The sequence below is a fragment of the Hoplias malabaricus genome, chromosome 15 (genome assembly GCF_029633855.1).
Source record: "Hoplias malabaricus isolate fHopMal1 chromosome 15, fHopMal1.hap1, whole genome shotgun sequence".
Classification (NCBI taxonomy): domain Eukaryota; kingdom Metazoa; phylum Chordata; class Actinopteri; order Characiformes; family Erythrinidae; genus Hoplias; species Hoplias malabaricus.
In genome coordinates this window covers 22,264,140-22,280,134 of record NC_089814.1, presented here as the reverse complement: position 1 = coordinate 22,280,134, position 15,995 = coordinate 22,264,140, and the positions used below count along the sequence as shown (strand labels likewise).

The 15,995-nt window shown below is 39.3% G+C and overlaps 1 protein-coding gene across 1 annotated transcript in view; it reads right to left on the bottom strand.

The window, feature by feature from the left end:
- The window catches only part of dacha (dachshund a), a 157,108-nt gene that overhangs the window by 22,455 nt on the left and 118,658 nt on the right, over window positions 1-15,995 (bottom strand). The window contains exons 6-7 of the mRNA XM_066645434.1: window positions 15,533-15,668; window positions 14,818-14,892 (exon numbers count right to left, since the gene is read on the bottom strand). Of these exons, the coding sequence (XP_066501531.1) occupies window positions 14,818-14,892; window positions 15,533-15,668 (211 nt within the window). The remainder of the gene's footprint in view (window positions 1-14,817; window positions 14,893-15,532; window positions 15,669-15,995) is intronic.

Here is a 15,995-nt window from a genome sequence, read left to right as displayed (position 1 = left end):
ACATCCCTGCTTGTGCAGTTCGGCATCAGGGGCCAGAAACTATGGGCAGCTGTAAAGGAGTTATCAGAAAACACCGAAAGGTCTAGTCAGTGGATGTGGATAAAGAGGACAAAGACTAGTTGGGGAAATGCACTGTAGAGAAACTGGTGGCAATGAGCATGCATTAACGGTGCCAGTGGGGCTAGGTACAGCCCTAGTCACTGGGGAGGCCAGTGTCGATTTACGGTTGTTGATGATAAAGGGTAAGGTATAACTGTAAAGCTGGAATGGATCTGGGATGCCAGACTTCACTGTTAAGCCTTCTGGAGGTGTTGTGGGCTTAATTTGCCAAAACACTGACAAGGGGAGGTGCCTACCTGATGACCCTGTGAAGAGCTAGTGATGCAGTCGGTGGTTTGGGTACTCATGGGCTGGGCTCAATGAGTAACCGTAGATGTTAACCATAGATGTTGGTTGCTGATCGGATCATAAACAGCCACAGCAACATTAGGGTGTAGTTGTAGGATTGGAACAATAGAAATTGTGTGGCTGCCGGTAGGAAGAGTGTTGGGTGGGCCCTATGTGAAGCTAATGGATTGGCATAGGATATTTTACATCTTATTATCTTATCTTGTGTATGATCTTGTGTATGTTTTGGTATATTATATACACTTCAATAACTTGATGGTTTGCTTTTAAATACAATTTTTAATAATTTGGGAAGTAAGGATAAAGTTTTGCAAGTAAAGATGTTGCCCATTTTTGTTTTTACACAAGACTGAACAGAAAGGCAGCCCAGCCAAGCACACACATTCTTCATCTATGGGTCCATGCTGTTGTGGCATGAACAAAACAAGGAAATAAGGTTTGGCATGTCTCACTGTATCTACCATGAACTTCACAAGTTGTCACCTTGATATATCTCTCGAAAATTCCAATATATGCCTCCACATCAAAGGTACCTTCACACAGATGCAGATGACCCATGCCGAGGGCACTGATCCACTGCCATATCATGACAGATGTTGGCTTTTGCCCCTTTTGGTGATAACATTCTGGACTGTCTCTTTTTGGCATGAGGTCTTGATTAAGGTCTCGATTTCTGTTTCCCCTGAAACCTAGACTCATCTTATCACTCCACAAGCTACCACTGCCTTTCAGACAGTATGAGATATTCTTGTGCCAAGAGGACTCTGTGTTTCTGCAAAGAATTAATGTATGACATTCTTCTTGCACAACAGAGATTCACGTACAATTTCTTCAATTTCTTGATGTAGTGGCAGACTGTATTTAAGTGGAAAGAGTTCTCTGAAGTGCACTTAAGCCTATGTTTTTTATTATGGATGCATGAAATTTTCTCATGCATTGCTGTCCGAGGGCTCAAAGGATATTCATATTAAATTACCAAACTTACCATACACGGCCTGACAGTTGTATTTTTTTTACTCATTTCACATTGCTATGTGTGACAGATGGAGACATTAATTCTTTGCATTCTTGAACATTTTGAATATTTTTTCAACTGTTTGGCAATAATTTCATTTGGCCGAATATTTTGTGGATGTTTCTTTGGAACTTTAACATTGACCTGCTTATAGTGGAGTTGGTTGAACATTATAACTTCTTTCACCTTTCATTCTATTTCACCTATCCCAACATTTTGAGTAAGTCGTATGTTTAGTGAGTCATATAAATTTTTATTTTATATTTATAAAATGTACGGCAGATGAGCAACAGAGGTAGCTCTGCCTCAAGTGACTGCCTGTGAGGAGTTTGGTGTTTTTCCCTGCGTCCACATGGGTTTCCTCTACGGAATCAAATTTGTGCCAAAAATAATAAAAATATTAATCTCAAAGGTAAAACTTATAACTGGCAAACATAATATCCAGCTCTGACTTTTGTGCTCCATGACCTTTGTGCGTGAGCTCTCTGAGTTGTGTGCATGTTCTCTGAGGTTTGTGCACATGTTGCATGAGCTATGTGCGTGTGATCCCTGAGTTTTGTGAGCAGTTTTTGCCCAACTGCTTTCTAAGGGGTGCCTTCCTATTGGCTAATGAGCTTTTGAGTGACAATTCCGTGCCAAGGCATTTTGGACTGCACATACGTACACTGCGTTGCAGCTCAGCAGTGGAGACACACTGGAGAGATTTCAAATTGCATGTATATCCATTTGTATGTTAATCCCCCAAATAGATGGGGGTTTTTTTTGCGTTTATTATTGTTTATTTGTAAAATAATATTTATATGAGTGCTTGAGCTCCTGTTCAGAAACCTATCATGTTTACTAACATAGTCAGCCTTCCCTTTTCTACAATTGCTATTAGATTAATTAAATGCTCATATTTTACTTTGAAGACTAGCGTTAATCTGTTTTAACAAATGCCATATGGGCATTTTGTGTTACAGGAGGTCGGAGAAAAAAGTAATTTGACAAATAATAAGGAATGTGAGAGAATGTTCCTGCTCCTTTAATAAATACAAATGTAATACAATTCTGCAAAGTAAACTGTAAATTTTACCTTTTGTGATTAACTGTGAATGATTAATTTAATAAATAATTGATCGTGATTAATAATCATTAATATTTATAAATAATAATAATTATTATTATAAACAAAAACAGGTGAAGGAACAAAAATATTATACTTTTATATTTGGGACCAGTGAGGCCTGGACCCACCAGAAGTTTTGTGCAACATAATCAATATTTCAATTATATATATCTAAAATTAAATTTGAATATCATGAAAAAGTTGATTTATTTCAGCAATTCCATTCAAAATTGTTCAATATTGTTTATTTCTTTTAATTTGTTGATTATAACTGACAACTTATGAAAACCCCAAATTCAGTATCTTAGAAAATTTGAATAATACGTAAGACCAATTAAAAAAAGTATTTTTAGAAATGCAGGCCAATTGAAAAGTATGAACATGAGAAGTATGAGCATGTTCAGCACTCAATACTTAGTTGGGGGTCCTTTTGCCTGAATTACTGCAGCAATGCTGCGTGGCATGGAGTCGATCAGTCTGTGGCACTGCTCAGGTTTTATGAGAGCCCAGGTTGCTTTGATAGTGGCCTTCAGTTCTTCTGCACTGTTGGGTCTAGCGTATTGCATCTTCTTCTTCACAATACCCCATAGATTTTCTATGGGGTTAAGGTCAGGCAATTTTGGTGGCCAATTAAGAACAGGGATACCATGGTCCTTAAACCAGGTACTGATAGCTTTGGCACTGTGTGCAGTTGCCAAGTCCTGCTGGAAAATTAAATCTGCAACACCATAAAGTTGGTCAGCAGCAGGAAGCATGAAGTGCTATAAAACTTCCTGGTAGACGGCTGCGTTGACCTTGGACCTCAGAAAATACAGTGGACCAACACCAGCAGATGACATGGCACCCCAAACCCTCACTAACTGTGGAAACGTTACCCTGGACCTCAAGCAACGTGGGTTCTGTGCCTCTCCTCTCTTCCTCCAGACTCTGGGACTTTGATTTTTGGTTACTTTTTTTTTGTTTTATAACCATCTTTGTACAGCACTTTAGCTGTTGTTGTTTCTTAAAGTGCTCTAAAAATAAAGTTGAGTTGAGTTGATTTCCAGTCCTTTTTGTCTTAAGCCAAGGTGAAACGCTTCTGAAGCTGTCTCTTGTTCAAGAGTGGCTTGACACAAGGAACGCGACAGCTGAAACCCATGTCTTGCATATGTCTGTGCGTGGTGGTTCTTGAAGCACTGACTCCAGCTGCAGTCCAATCTTTGTGAATCTCCCCCAAACTTTTTAATGGGTTTAGTTTCACAATCCTCTCCAGGGTGCGGTTCTCCCTATTGCTTGTACACTTTTTTCTGCCACATCTTTTCCTTCGCTACACCTCTCTGTTAATGTGCTTGGACACAGAGCTCTGTGAACAGCAAGCTTCTTTAGCAATGTCCTGCTTGTGTAAGGTGTTAATGGTCGTCTTTTGGACAACTGTCCAGTCAGCAGTCTTCCCCATGATTATGTAGCCTAAAGAACTATAAACTGAGAGACCATTTAAAGGCCTTTGCAGGTGTTTTGAGTTAATTAGCTGATTAGAGTTTGGCACCAGGTGTCTTCAATATTGAACCTTTCACAATGTTCTAATTTTCTGAGACACTGAATTTGGGGTTTTCATTGGTTGTCAATTATAATCATCAAATTAAAAGAAATAAACACTTGAAATATATCAGTCTGTGTGTAGTGAATGAGTATAATATACAAGTTTAACGTTTTGAATGGAATTACTGAAATAAATCAACCTTTTCTTGATATTCTAATTGTACGACCAGCACCATATATACATATATATTTAATGAGCAAAGGGGCTAGCCTGTCAGCATCCATTTAAAAACACTGTGCACATGTTCAACACACTTTCAATAACTAGCTGCGGGACACAATTTTGGGGGCCCCATTCTGAGAGCAGTCAATATAAAAAATAAAAGATTTGCATACAAGAAGAGGTTAAGTAAATGTAGTTTATGCCCCCAATCTTTGAAGCAGAAAGGAGAAAAGTGAAAATTTAACATATACTAATGTTTTTATACTGTCAAGTACTGCAATGACTGGCTGTGATTTTACTAACAAGGCAATATAATATGTCAAGTTAATAAAACTTACATTTCTACCTTATATCCCTGTCGTCTGCTAACCCCTACTGTAAATCGTGTTGCGTGTTGTTATGTAATGTTATGTTATGTATCTAATGTTTGATTTTATAGATGAGGTGTGTTTGCATTTGAATTAATTCAGGAAGTAGTCTAGGTTTTTATGTAGTTTCACTGACTGTGCCCCACCAGATTTTCCATGCTAAAGACGCCACTCTCTAACAGTTCAAACAAAAAGAACTATCTGTATAAATATTATGAAAGAGGAAATTAATTAAATATCAGCAACATAAGTGTTCATATGCATGATATTCGGCATATGCGGAGTCCCAAAGCCAAAATACACATGCTTTCTGCACTCAGAGTCGTGAACAACGTCCAGAGCAATGAGTTGTCACTCAAAACTCATAAGCCAATGGGAACGCGACCCTAAGAGAACCCTCCCACGTGAGAAGTTTGTGCTAAAACTGCTTGCGAAACTCAGGGATCAGGTGTACAAAACTCTGAGAGCTCATGCATAAAAGTCATGGAGCACAAAGGTCAGAGCTGGATATTTTGTGTGCAAGTTATAATTTTTTGTGTTTGAGATGAATTTCTTTTCTATGCGCCCAGTGATTCAGGGTAGGCCCTGGACCCACCGCAACTCTAAACTGCATAAGAGGATAAAGACATTGAATGAATGAATTCATATTTACAAAATATAAATGAAGAAAAAAAATGTTTCTTTGAACATTTGTCAGTTAAATAAATAAACAAACAAATAAATAAATAAATAAATAATCACTGACTCTGGTTTTAATTACACTTTTTAAAAAATTCTAACTTATTTGGAAACGTGTTTTGTATATTCTCTATTTAATGAGAGAAAAAAATTGTATTTAATATAAATACGATTATATAAAGGGCTGCATGGTGGCACTATCATAGCTCCAGGTCCTGGCCTTGAGAGTTCAAGCTCAGCCCCGGGTGAGTGTGATGTGTTATCCCCATTTCTGTGTAGGTTTCTTCCGGGTGCTCCGGTTTCCTCCCACAGCCCAACCACATTGGTAAGTAGATTGGCTATTCAAGAGCGTCAATATGTTTCCACTGTGATGAACCGGTGCTACATCCAGTGTGTGTTCCTTCTTTGCACACAGTGATTCTGGATTGGTGCTGGACCAACCATGACCCTAAACTGGATAACTGGTTTTCATTCATTCATTCTCTATAACAGCTTATCCAGTTCAGGGTCCGGAGGGTCCAGAGCCTTCATAATCAATACATTCTATCTATCTACCTATAAGTGAATTTGCAGTTAGGCCACACGTAGCCATTACTGGGACCGTTATAATGCCCCAACGTAAAGTCAAAATCATAGAAAGTGATAAAAGCTTTTTAATCACAGAAATATGAACAGCATCATACAGCCTCTGCACAAGACTATTCTCTACTTTTAAATATGTTTTATAGTAGTCGTTCATCTACTTTGGCTCAAACAATTCAAATAATTTGTTAAAAAAATAATAATTTCACTAGATTCAAGCTTTTGTTTATCAGTATGTAACCTGAATTAATTATTAATATGGATTATAGGTCAGAAGACAAAAATGAGCAGAGAGAGAGACAGAGAGAGAGAGAGAGAGACAGAGAGAATAAGATTGCATCACGAGAGGCTTTGAGAGAAACAGCATGGTGGCTAGATATGTGTCTTCTGGTGCCCTAATTCACCAGAGAGAAAGCGAAAGAGAGAAAGGAAGAAAGATCTGCCAACTCTATATTTATTCCCAACAAGATGGTAGCGTTTGACAGCGAGTGCCAGGGGACTCCTAAAGCAGGGGGGATCCAAATGTCTGGGTGGTATTTATAGTTGGAAGAAATGCTCCAATCACAGACTACTCACCAAGGACAGCAGGACAGCAAGAAATTCCTAAAGGGAACACACAACAACTACACTTCTTCAATACAACAAACCAAAAAAGGCACTACAGAATACTAAGCTTAGATTAACCCTTTAGGACTGAAAAGTTGGGTCCTGCCCAAATGGCATGCCCAAAAGACAAGCAAATAAGCTCATGTGCGATTATTCCCATACAAATCTTACAGAACTATAGCTAATCTCTATTGGCAGCTTGGGAGTTTCTCTCACAGTGATCACCTCTTTAACTTTACATAAGCCCTGGAGCAGGGCTCTGGGAGCGTTAGTCAATGGAGGGTTGAAATACTGGCTATATTACAAGCCCCCCCACACACAAAAAAAACCTCTTGAAAAAGGAAACACACAGAAGCTGAGAAGCACTTAATGAGCTTGATCAAATGGTACCAGATTGGGCCAATGTTCATAATTAAAATCTCTCTCCCTCTCAACCGCCGCTACAAAAAAGTTCTACACTAAAGGTGTGAAAAAGAGGTTTCAGAAATAGGCTTGACCATTAGATAAACTGTGAGGAGGCTTGAATATTCTCTGTGTAATCTGGGTATCGTAGTGTGGATGAGTGCGTGCAGTAGGTAGGCAGCAGATGGGTAGATAAACTGCTTTCCTTAAGAGAGCAAACTTCTAGCAGAAATGAAAATTTGGCCACTATGGTATTTCATGATATTTTAGGCTCCAGGGTTTTAATAAAAGTTCCACTTGCAAGATAAGACATTAAAAACTTGCCATTCTCCCTGTAGCATAAATATCAAAGTTGAGCTGGTCTGGCACATTATTAAATACAAATGACCAAACTTACACAAAGCTTTAACTCTTTGTAAGGCACAGCGACTAAAAAAGGAAAGAACAAACAAAACACCAGGGAGCTTCCAAAATAAAGCTAGGCATGCAAGAAACTGGAAATTAAATGAACAAATATGCCTGTAAATAAATTAATAATAAACAAACAAAAAAAAAGAGAGAGAGGCAAAACTGCATGCCACTCCAACCTCAGTGCCTAATGAATATGCGGAGATGAAATGAAGCCTAATGAGTGTTCCTCACCGCCAATTACCCTATGAGAAGTAGTATGCAGAATATTAAGCGGGAAGAATACTAGGTCAACACTCTTCAGCCCCTTAACCTGTGTACATAAGAACGGCTGGGGAGTTGCAGGTATCTCAAGGGACAGATTCAGTGGTGCAGAGAAAAACATGGTTAGTGCCGGTTAGTTATTAGAAAGATTAGAAGTTAGTGAAAGAATGTGAAGCTGTGTAGAAATAAAAATATAAAGTTTGGCCATTGTTCTTGTGATGAAGACATGTGATGAAGACGTGGTTTTCCTATTATTAAGTCAACATAGTATCATCCTGATATTGATGAAGCTAACCAAAATATAAGCAAATATAAGCATTCGAGCAGTGTGTATTTGTCTACTTGTATAGCACCGGCTTTGGTTTGTTTTACTGTCATCTGCCAAATGCAAAGTTCGCAATTTTCATCCATTACATTTTTTTATTTTTAATTATTTTATATTATATTATATATTTATATTAGCAATTATAAAATTTAGAGAATGTTTGAGCCCTTAAAAAGGTTCCAGTGATGGGCATGCAGCCTTAGCTCTGTCAATGTAGAATAACTAAGGGACTCAGGCGGAAATGGCTCAGGCTTTCTGAGCTGCAGCAGAGAAATTACATCTAGATGGTGGAGAGTTTTCTGACTCCAAACTCAGGAGACTGCTAACTGCTTGAATACAGAGGAAATACAGGACAGTAGTTCTCCAGAATTGTCTATGTTGCCTTTAAGAGCGACCAACTTCACGAGCCTGTCAAGAACAAAAAACCTCCTCTAACAGACTGTACAGAACCAGAGCAGAACACAAGCACCTGTCTTCATTTCACACACTCTCTCACACACACACACACTCTCACACTCTCACACACACACACACACGCACACACACACACACACACATACAAAAAAGAGAGAGGGAGATAGGGAGAGAAAGAGCTCCACTCATTTATCACTGGCGATCCCGTCCAAAAAAATCTCTATGTGGGGTGACTTTCAGCCGCGCTAACCTTGCCCCAAATTTGCAAACTGTAACAATTCACTTTCTGACTTTCCAACATGCTGCCACTTCTCTTTGGCTAAACATCTTTTCCCGCCTTTTTTTCTGAGAGCAAAACCTTGGAAGTCTCCAGCCAAAGCCCTTCTCCTTCGGGGGCCATGAGGGCTCAGCCACAGGCCGTGGTTTAATTAAACCATCACAAACCAGCTTAGAACAGCAATCAACCTAATGATCAAAAAGGGAGGCTTCAAAGCCGAGCCCACAGTCCCCTCTGCACATATCTGAGGGAAGCGTCCTCGAATAAACACACCATATCACAAGGGGGAAAGCAAACTCAAAATGGTGGTGGGAAAAAAAACAAGCTTTGTTGTGTATTTACTTTTCCTGCTCAGTGCTCACTACGGCTAACGGTGTTCGCACTAAAAAAGTTAAGAGGCTAGGCTGTGAAACGTAGCCAAACACTCAAAACAGGCTCCTGGCACAGAGCTAAGGGTTTTGTTTCTTTCCATCAGCTTAAGGAGGGGGGAAGGAGGGTTTCTTTGCCTTTGTTTTGACTGATTTACCGATTCGCTTATCTCAAAGGGTGAAACAATAGCGCACATTTCTATCAGAAATCATTACAGGCCATTTCAAATCATTTCCGTGCAGCTAACTTCATAATGGCGAAGGGAAACATTGATTGTAACCAGACGCCACATATCAGCTTTGTGGAAAACTGGACGGAGCAAACACGGCAAGTAACACTTCATAGTCTCTCATGTTCTCTCTCCCTCTCTCTCTCTCTCTCTCTCCCTCTCTCTCTCATTTTTCTGTAAGTACCCTGGTGACCACTTGCACACCACATTAGTTTAAGCCACACATATTAACAAACAAACCAGAAGCGCGTCACTTTTCCACTTCAGTGGAAAATACAATGCAGCTATTCTTTTTCATAGCATATATTGAAAAAGCCTAACATTAAAACAAATACTTCATTTTCCCTAGAACCTAAGTTTGGGTAATAAACATTATAGTGCTTCTTTAGAGGAGTCAAAAGGTCAGAAATAAACCTAAACTTCAAAAATCCATTCTAAACACGGATAATTTTGTTGGACATAGTGGTATGCTTATAGTGGTATTGTTTACATGAATATACATTCCAGATCCATTAGTGGCATTTCCTTAGCAATTCACAAAGCACAGATGTGCAAAGAATGTTTAAGATTCACTGGATCTTTCATGAGGATTCACATTGAGGACACACCTATTTTCCTTAAAGTGCTGTTCCTAACCTCCACAACCACAATCAAGATGACCCTAAGCTTTACCAGCCCAATACCCAAAAACATATAGGTCAGGGGTGGCCAATGTATCAGACACAAAGGGCCCGAGGTGGAAAAAAGGTTACTACCAAGATTCACAGGTTGCATACACACAGCTACCAGTACTACAGCTACTGTAATTTTATTATGGCAATAGCAAATTGAGTCGACTCTGTTTAAATTTCAGATGCTTAAAGAATCTTTGGAAGAGGACTACTCTTCACTCTTTCTATTTGTTTTGACATTTTTCTGCCACTTTCACTGTGAACAAAGACGCCGCTCAGTGGGGCAGATTTGGAACCAGACTCTGAAAATATCATTGGATATTTCAGAGCAATATCTGCCCCTGTCACAGGACTGTGGGCAAGAAAGAGATTTTTAAGATAGAAACAGAGAGTAGACTCTCTAGGAAAACCTACATTCTTCCCCAGAATCCTGTGACACAGTGGAAGATACTGTGGAAGCTTCTTTAATACATGGAGTCATAATGTTTAGGGTATTAGCATGCTGCAATGCATTCCCGAGTGGTTGTAGTAATAAAGGAAAAGCAGAAGCAGGCACATGTAAGACCAGTGGAAATAGGTGTTAAGGGATTTGTAGTCAAGTCTGCCACATCTTTGCTTGTGCAGTTCAGCGTTGGGAGCCAAAAGCTAAGGCCAGCTGTGAAGGAGTTATCAGAACTAGCTGACAGTTGTAGTCAGTGGATGTGGATAAGGAAAGCACAGACTAGCTGTGGAAGTACACCTTAAATGTGGAATGGCTGAGGTGTGTTTTAGGTATGTGGAGTACAGAGCAGGTGAGTGGGGAACCATGCTCTGTTATTGTGGTTTTTGGTGATATATAACCTAAAACTCACATGCATTAACAGTGCCGGTGGGGCACAGCAACCCTAGTGGTTAGGTGAATGATTTAAATATTCAGTGATAGATGATAACTGACATATTGGAGGTAGAAAGAGTGTGGGGTGGGCCCTATGCAAAGCTCTAATGGACTGGCATAGGAAATTTTACATCTTAGCCTGTGCATAATTAAATTGCTGTGTGTAAAACCAATTTCAGGGTGTGGTTCTCTTGTGAGAAACAGAACAGAGAGAGCAATTGGAAAAGGTGAAAATGAACTCAGATCGAATCACCCTGACCACAGCCCCAGAAAGGGACAGAGAAAGTTACTGTTTTATTTCCATGTGATAAGTCAGAAACTTTTGGTTTTTCCCCTTTTTTCCCCCATTTCAAAATTAATATTGAATTGCCCAAGGATAAAAAAAGCCAACAATTATATAGCTATATTTTTTATTATGAATGGATGAGCCACAACTTGGGAGCTGCATGTTGTTCACCCCTGGTGTAGACTGTAAAACAATAAAAACAATAAAATATTAAGTTTATTTAAAAGTTTATTTAAATAAACATTTATTAAATCTGTTTAATACTTGTACTTTTGTATTTGACTCTTGTATGACTGATGATAGCATGATTTCAAATGTATTATATAAACGAAACTAGGCCCAACCCAAATTAGATCAGTATTCCCCACCCCCCTCCCCTCGCTTTCTCTCTCTGAAACGGAAGAACGGAAGAGAGAGTAAGGAAAGGGGAGAGACCTTGCCTGCAGCAAACACAGCTACTGTTAGTGCTTGACCTGTAGTGAGTAAGGAGTGAGAGAGAAAGGCAGAGAGAGAAAGAGAGAGAGAGGGAGAGAGAAGGAGTGATTTATGGAGAGGTAGAGAAGGGGTTCACTTGCTGAAGTCCCGCTGAAACAAGGTGCTCCTGGCCTCAGGCTTGGCCATTTATCACCATGTACCACCACGTCACTTTGTTTATCATCACCAGCACACACATACACACTACACCTACACACACACACACACACACACACGTACACACACACAATATCACACAGTTTGGGCTAATAATATTTACAAATTAACTAGCCCTTCAGTGAGGATGCACCCTAATGAACTTGGAAGATTGTAAAAGTTAAACAGTCAAATTACAGCTTTACTAATAAGAAGGATGTCAAAGTGTGTTGATAAAAAATCTGAAATTCATCAGCACACAACAGATCCACATTCGGGATGTGCAGCAGGGACATCACCATAGCACAGCCTTAGTGAGTGAACCCCTTCAGGTATCACAATCTGGCACTGGATCTGTTTTAGACCCTGTAATCCTCATTTGAAACTCAATCCTCATTTGGAACCAATTGCTCCATTGGCTTTTGAAATAATTTTCCAAATATCATTTTTGTAAGTTTACTCTTATTTTTCTATAAAACAAGCAAACAAAAAAAAAAACAAGAACAAATTGCCTGGTTGGACTTACTCACTTGTACTGCTGACAGAATGCAGCTCTAGGGTCCATAGGGCCCACAACTCAGGACTGATAAGCCATAAAACTTAATGCAAAAGAATAAAGCATCCAAACAATGAAGGACAGACGATCACAGATAAAAAGAATGCTTTTTCCCTGAAGTATTTTTGTGTAGTTTGTTTCATATTTTATATCATAACTGTCCAAAGTTGTTGTTCTTTTTTGTGTATTACATCATTTGAACACAGTAGCTGTCCTTCGTGTTTTGTGAAAACGTAATAATGATTCAGGTTTTTTCTTTACCACAACACTACATAGGCTGTTCTGTGTGGTTCAGGTCAGTCTCAGACACAAAACGCAGTGCTTAGCTGAGTTGGACTAAGAACATTCTTAAATCTAAATTTCAGAGTAATGCTCTATTTGTGTGTGTAAATAAGTTACGAACTACAGACCTTTAACTGATGTGTATGAAACTGGAACAAATGTCTGTGATTCCGTATGTTTTGTGCTAACATCGTGAAAATAAGGAAATGTGTTAACAATTAAAATGCACACCAAAAGCACTGTGTGTGTGTGTGTGTGTGTGTGCGTAAATGTGTGTGTGATCATTGACCTATATCGCAGGCTATTCCATGAAGTCCAGTTTTTTTTTTTTCTCATCTCACTGTAGCTGGGGCACAGCTCTTTCTACAAAAACAATAACATTGTGTGTGTGTGTGTGTGTGTGTGTGTGTGTGAGAGTGTGTGTTTGTGTGTGAGTGTGTGTTTGTGTGTGTGTATGTGTTTGGGGCGGATTCTTTTCCAGACACATTAATAAAATATGGTCACAGGCCAGGTGCACATTGAATCTCTTTAAGAGTGCCTGCGGGCATCTTTGCTCCATCTCCTCCCCGTACTGCTCGCTGTGAGTTGGAGCCTGCCATCTGCTTCACACACACACACACACACACACACACACACACACACACACACACACACACACACACACCTGCACAGAATAAGCAACTCGCTTACAAGCAACTGTGCCCACATGGACTTCAGTAAAAAAAAAAAAAACCTTTTCACTACTGATCAACGACACACCTGCCTCTTTCCTTTCGCCACCCCCAGCCACCAACCCCCCTCAATACACACACACACACAAGAACACATTTTCTGTGGTTTAAGATCAAATGGTCAGTTTAGTTACTGTATTATTATGAAGCGCCTTCCTTCATTCCTTTTGTTTCTTTTTCTCCCATTCACCCAAGCACTCACTCACACACACACACTTCATATACACCATGCATCATAAAGAACTTCATACATGTTCAATTAAGCCCCTAATTAAGTCATTAATTAAAAGAGATTGGTTTTGACACTGATATATGGTCACAGAGAGATGCAATGCAAATGTAACTAACAAGCTTGGGACTCTTCATAAAGCATTTTTCAGCAGACAGCAAATAACAAAAGTGTGTGTGTGTGTGTGTGGTGTGTGTATGTGCGTGTACATATACATGTATATGTACATATATGTTGCTGGTGCCAGTGTAGCCCATTGGGTATACCAGGTGCATGACACTGTGGCTGCTTCTACAGCTAATAAATAGTAATAGATATCACTCACACGAGAGTACTACATTGTCATCACCAGCAGATGAATGCCTAAAGTGGTGGTTTTCCAAGGGCTATACACAGTCTTGGGGTTTGAACCAGTAACTACTATTTTGAGGGTACTGGAACCCGCTTTGTACAAGGACTAGAAGTACACTGGTCTACACACTAAATGTGTCTAGAAGCTTTTATATTTAATTTAAATATTTAAAATTTAAGTATTATATTTGTTTCTCCCTTCACTGCTGCCAAATATATTTTCACTGCTAGACTAAAAATTGTCTTCCAAAACTAAAATATGTAGCCAACGGCCTCCTGTGTCCACTGATGAAGGACTAGAGGATGGCCAACACAAACTGTGCAGCAGCAGATGAGGACCATTGAGGCAGCTGAGTCTTATAGAATGGACAGTGAGTTGACACAGTTTTTAAAAGCTTCTGCAAGGACTGCTTTGTCTGATCCACTCGTACCAGCGCAACACATTCAAAACCACCACACCACAGTCAGTCAGTGTCACTGCAGCATTGAGAATGATCCACCACCCAAATCATACCTGCTCTGTGGGGGTCCTGCCCACAAAAATACAAGGTGGGATGGGGCCAAAAAAGAATGCAGAGCAACAGATGGACAACAGTCTATAATTTTAGCACAACAAAGTGCATCTATATGGTGAACAGAGCAGATAAAGTAGGCATTGCCTGTAGAAAGCAGTAGTTAAAAGTAGTTGTTGTGTTTAAATGAAGATGTTTGGTTAAGTCTCTCCTCAAAGGGAGCTCAGTGATATTTTTGGAAACAGCTTCACAATCTAAATGAGGTGTTATATTAAGTACGTTCTGATGGTGATAGATTTGAACACACTCTGCAATAGATGGGTAATCGAGTCAGAGACAAATCTTTAAGCGTATTAAACAAATATTTCAATATTTTAGGTTTTAAATAAAAAAACATAAATATAGCTTTTCTAAAAGGTATCCGTTCTAAGAGAGTAAACTCTTCCTGTCATCTCACTCCTGGATAAACACAAAGCAAACAATATACACATATCTTCTTACCTTTCTCTTTGATAATCTTCTTCATATTAATTCCAGTCTCTCTGTCTGCAATCTCTCCATCAGCTGAATTTATCACTATAGACATAAGCACAGAGTAAGCATTCGCAACATGAAAGTGTGTGTGTGTGTGTGTGTGTGTGTGTTTATGCTTGCAGGGACTTTGTGTAGGATCCCAAAAGTTCAGACTGCTTTTGAACAAGCTACTACAAATACGAAAAGTGATGACAGAAAAAATGTTTAAACAGCAGGGAAATGCAAGAAAATTTTGTGTCAACAAATTCATGTAGTAGCTTTTGATGCAAATGAATAGTCTCTATTTAGGGAAGTTAGCTCGTTAGCTCTGTTTCTATAGTTTCACATAAAAACAAACGTTAGAAGCAGTGATGCGCTGGCTACACTAGAATGAAATCTTTCTATGGATACTGTATGTATTAATGCAATACATTTTTGTAAAATATAAACATCTGAGTTTAAATGTGGTTTGTGCATGCTGGGACATTGCTCTAAGGAGTAGACTGCATCAATGACTCTGGTGTACACTGGGTTTTGCTTGGAATTGGCATTGTGCTTTTAGGCCCGTGTACAAAAGAACCCAAACTGAGCACAGTTACTAACTAGTATGGGTATGTGTATAATTTTGGATATTCAGTTTATTATATGTGTGTGTGTGTGTGTGCGTGTGTGTGTGGGTATGTGTGTGTTTGTGTGTACACACCCAAGTGCTCAGGGCTCTGTGGATGTGGGTTTGGTGAGCTGGAAACACTGCTGCTGATGTGAGAAGATGGCTGTGAGCCGGGACGAGGTGCCTCCTCCAGAGATGGAGCCGGAGAAGGACTGTCCTGCACACATTCCTTATTCAAATACAAAGATAGACTGGTCATACACAAAACTGAATTACTTTAAGTAGAATGTAATCCAAAAACATTTATTTGCTTTAAAAATATATAAAATGTACCCTTCCACACAATCATATATGATAGATTGATACACCACTAATACTTTCTCAGAACTTGTGCACTTGAAGCATTGAAAAATGCTTGCCCCTTGGTGATCTCATCTTCTGGAAGACACATGAGAACCAAGGTTCACACTTGAGACATGGCTTTACACTGAGAGCTGAGAATTACACTGTATCAGAAAATGTCTAGAGTCTGCAACTTTCTTTCAACTGTTTGTCT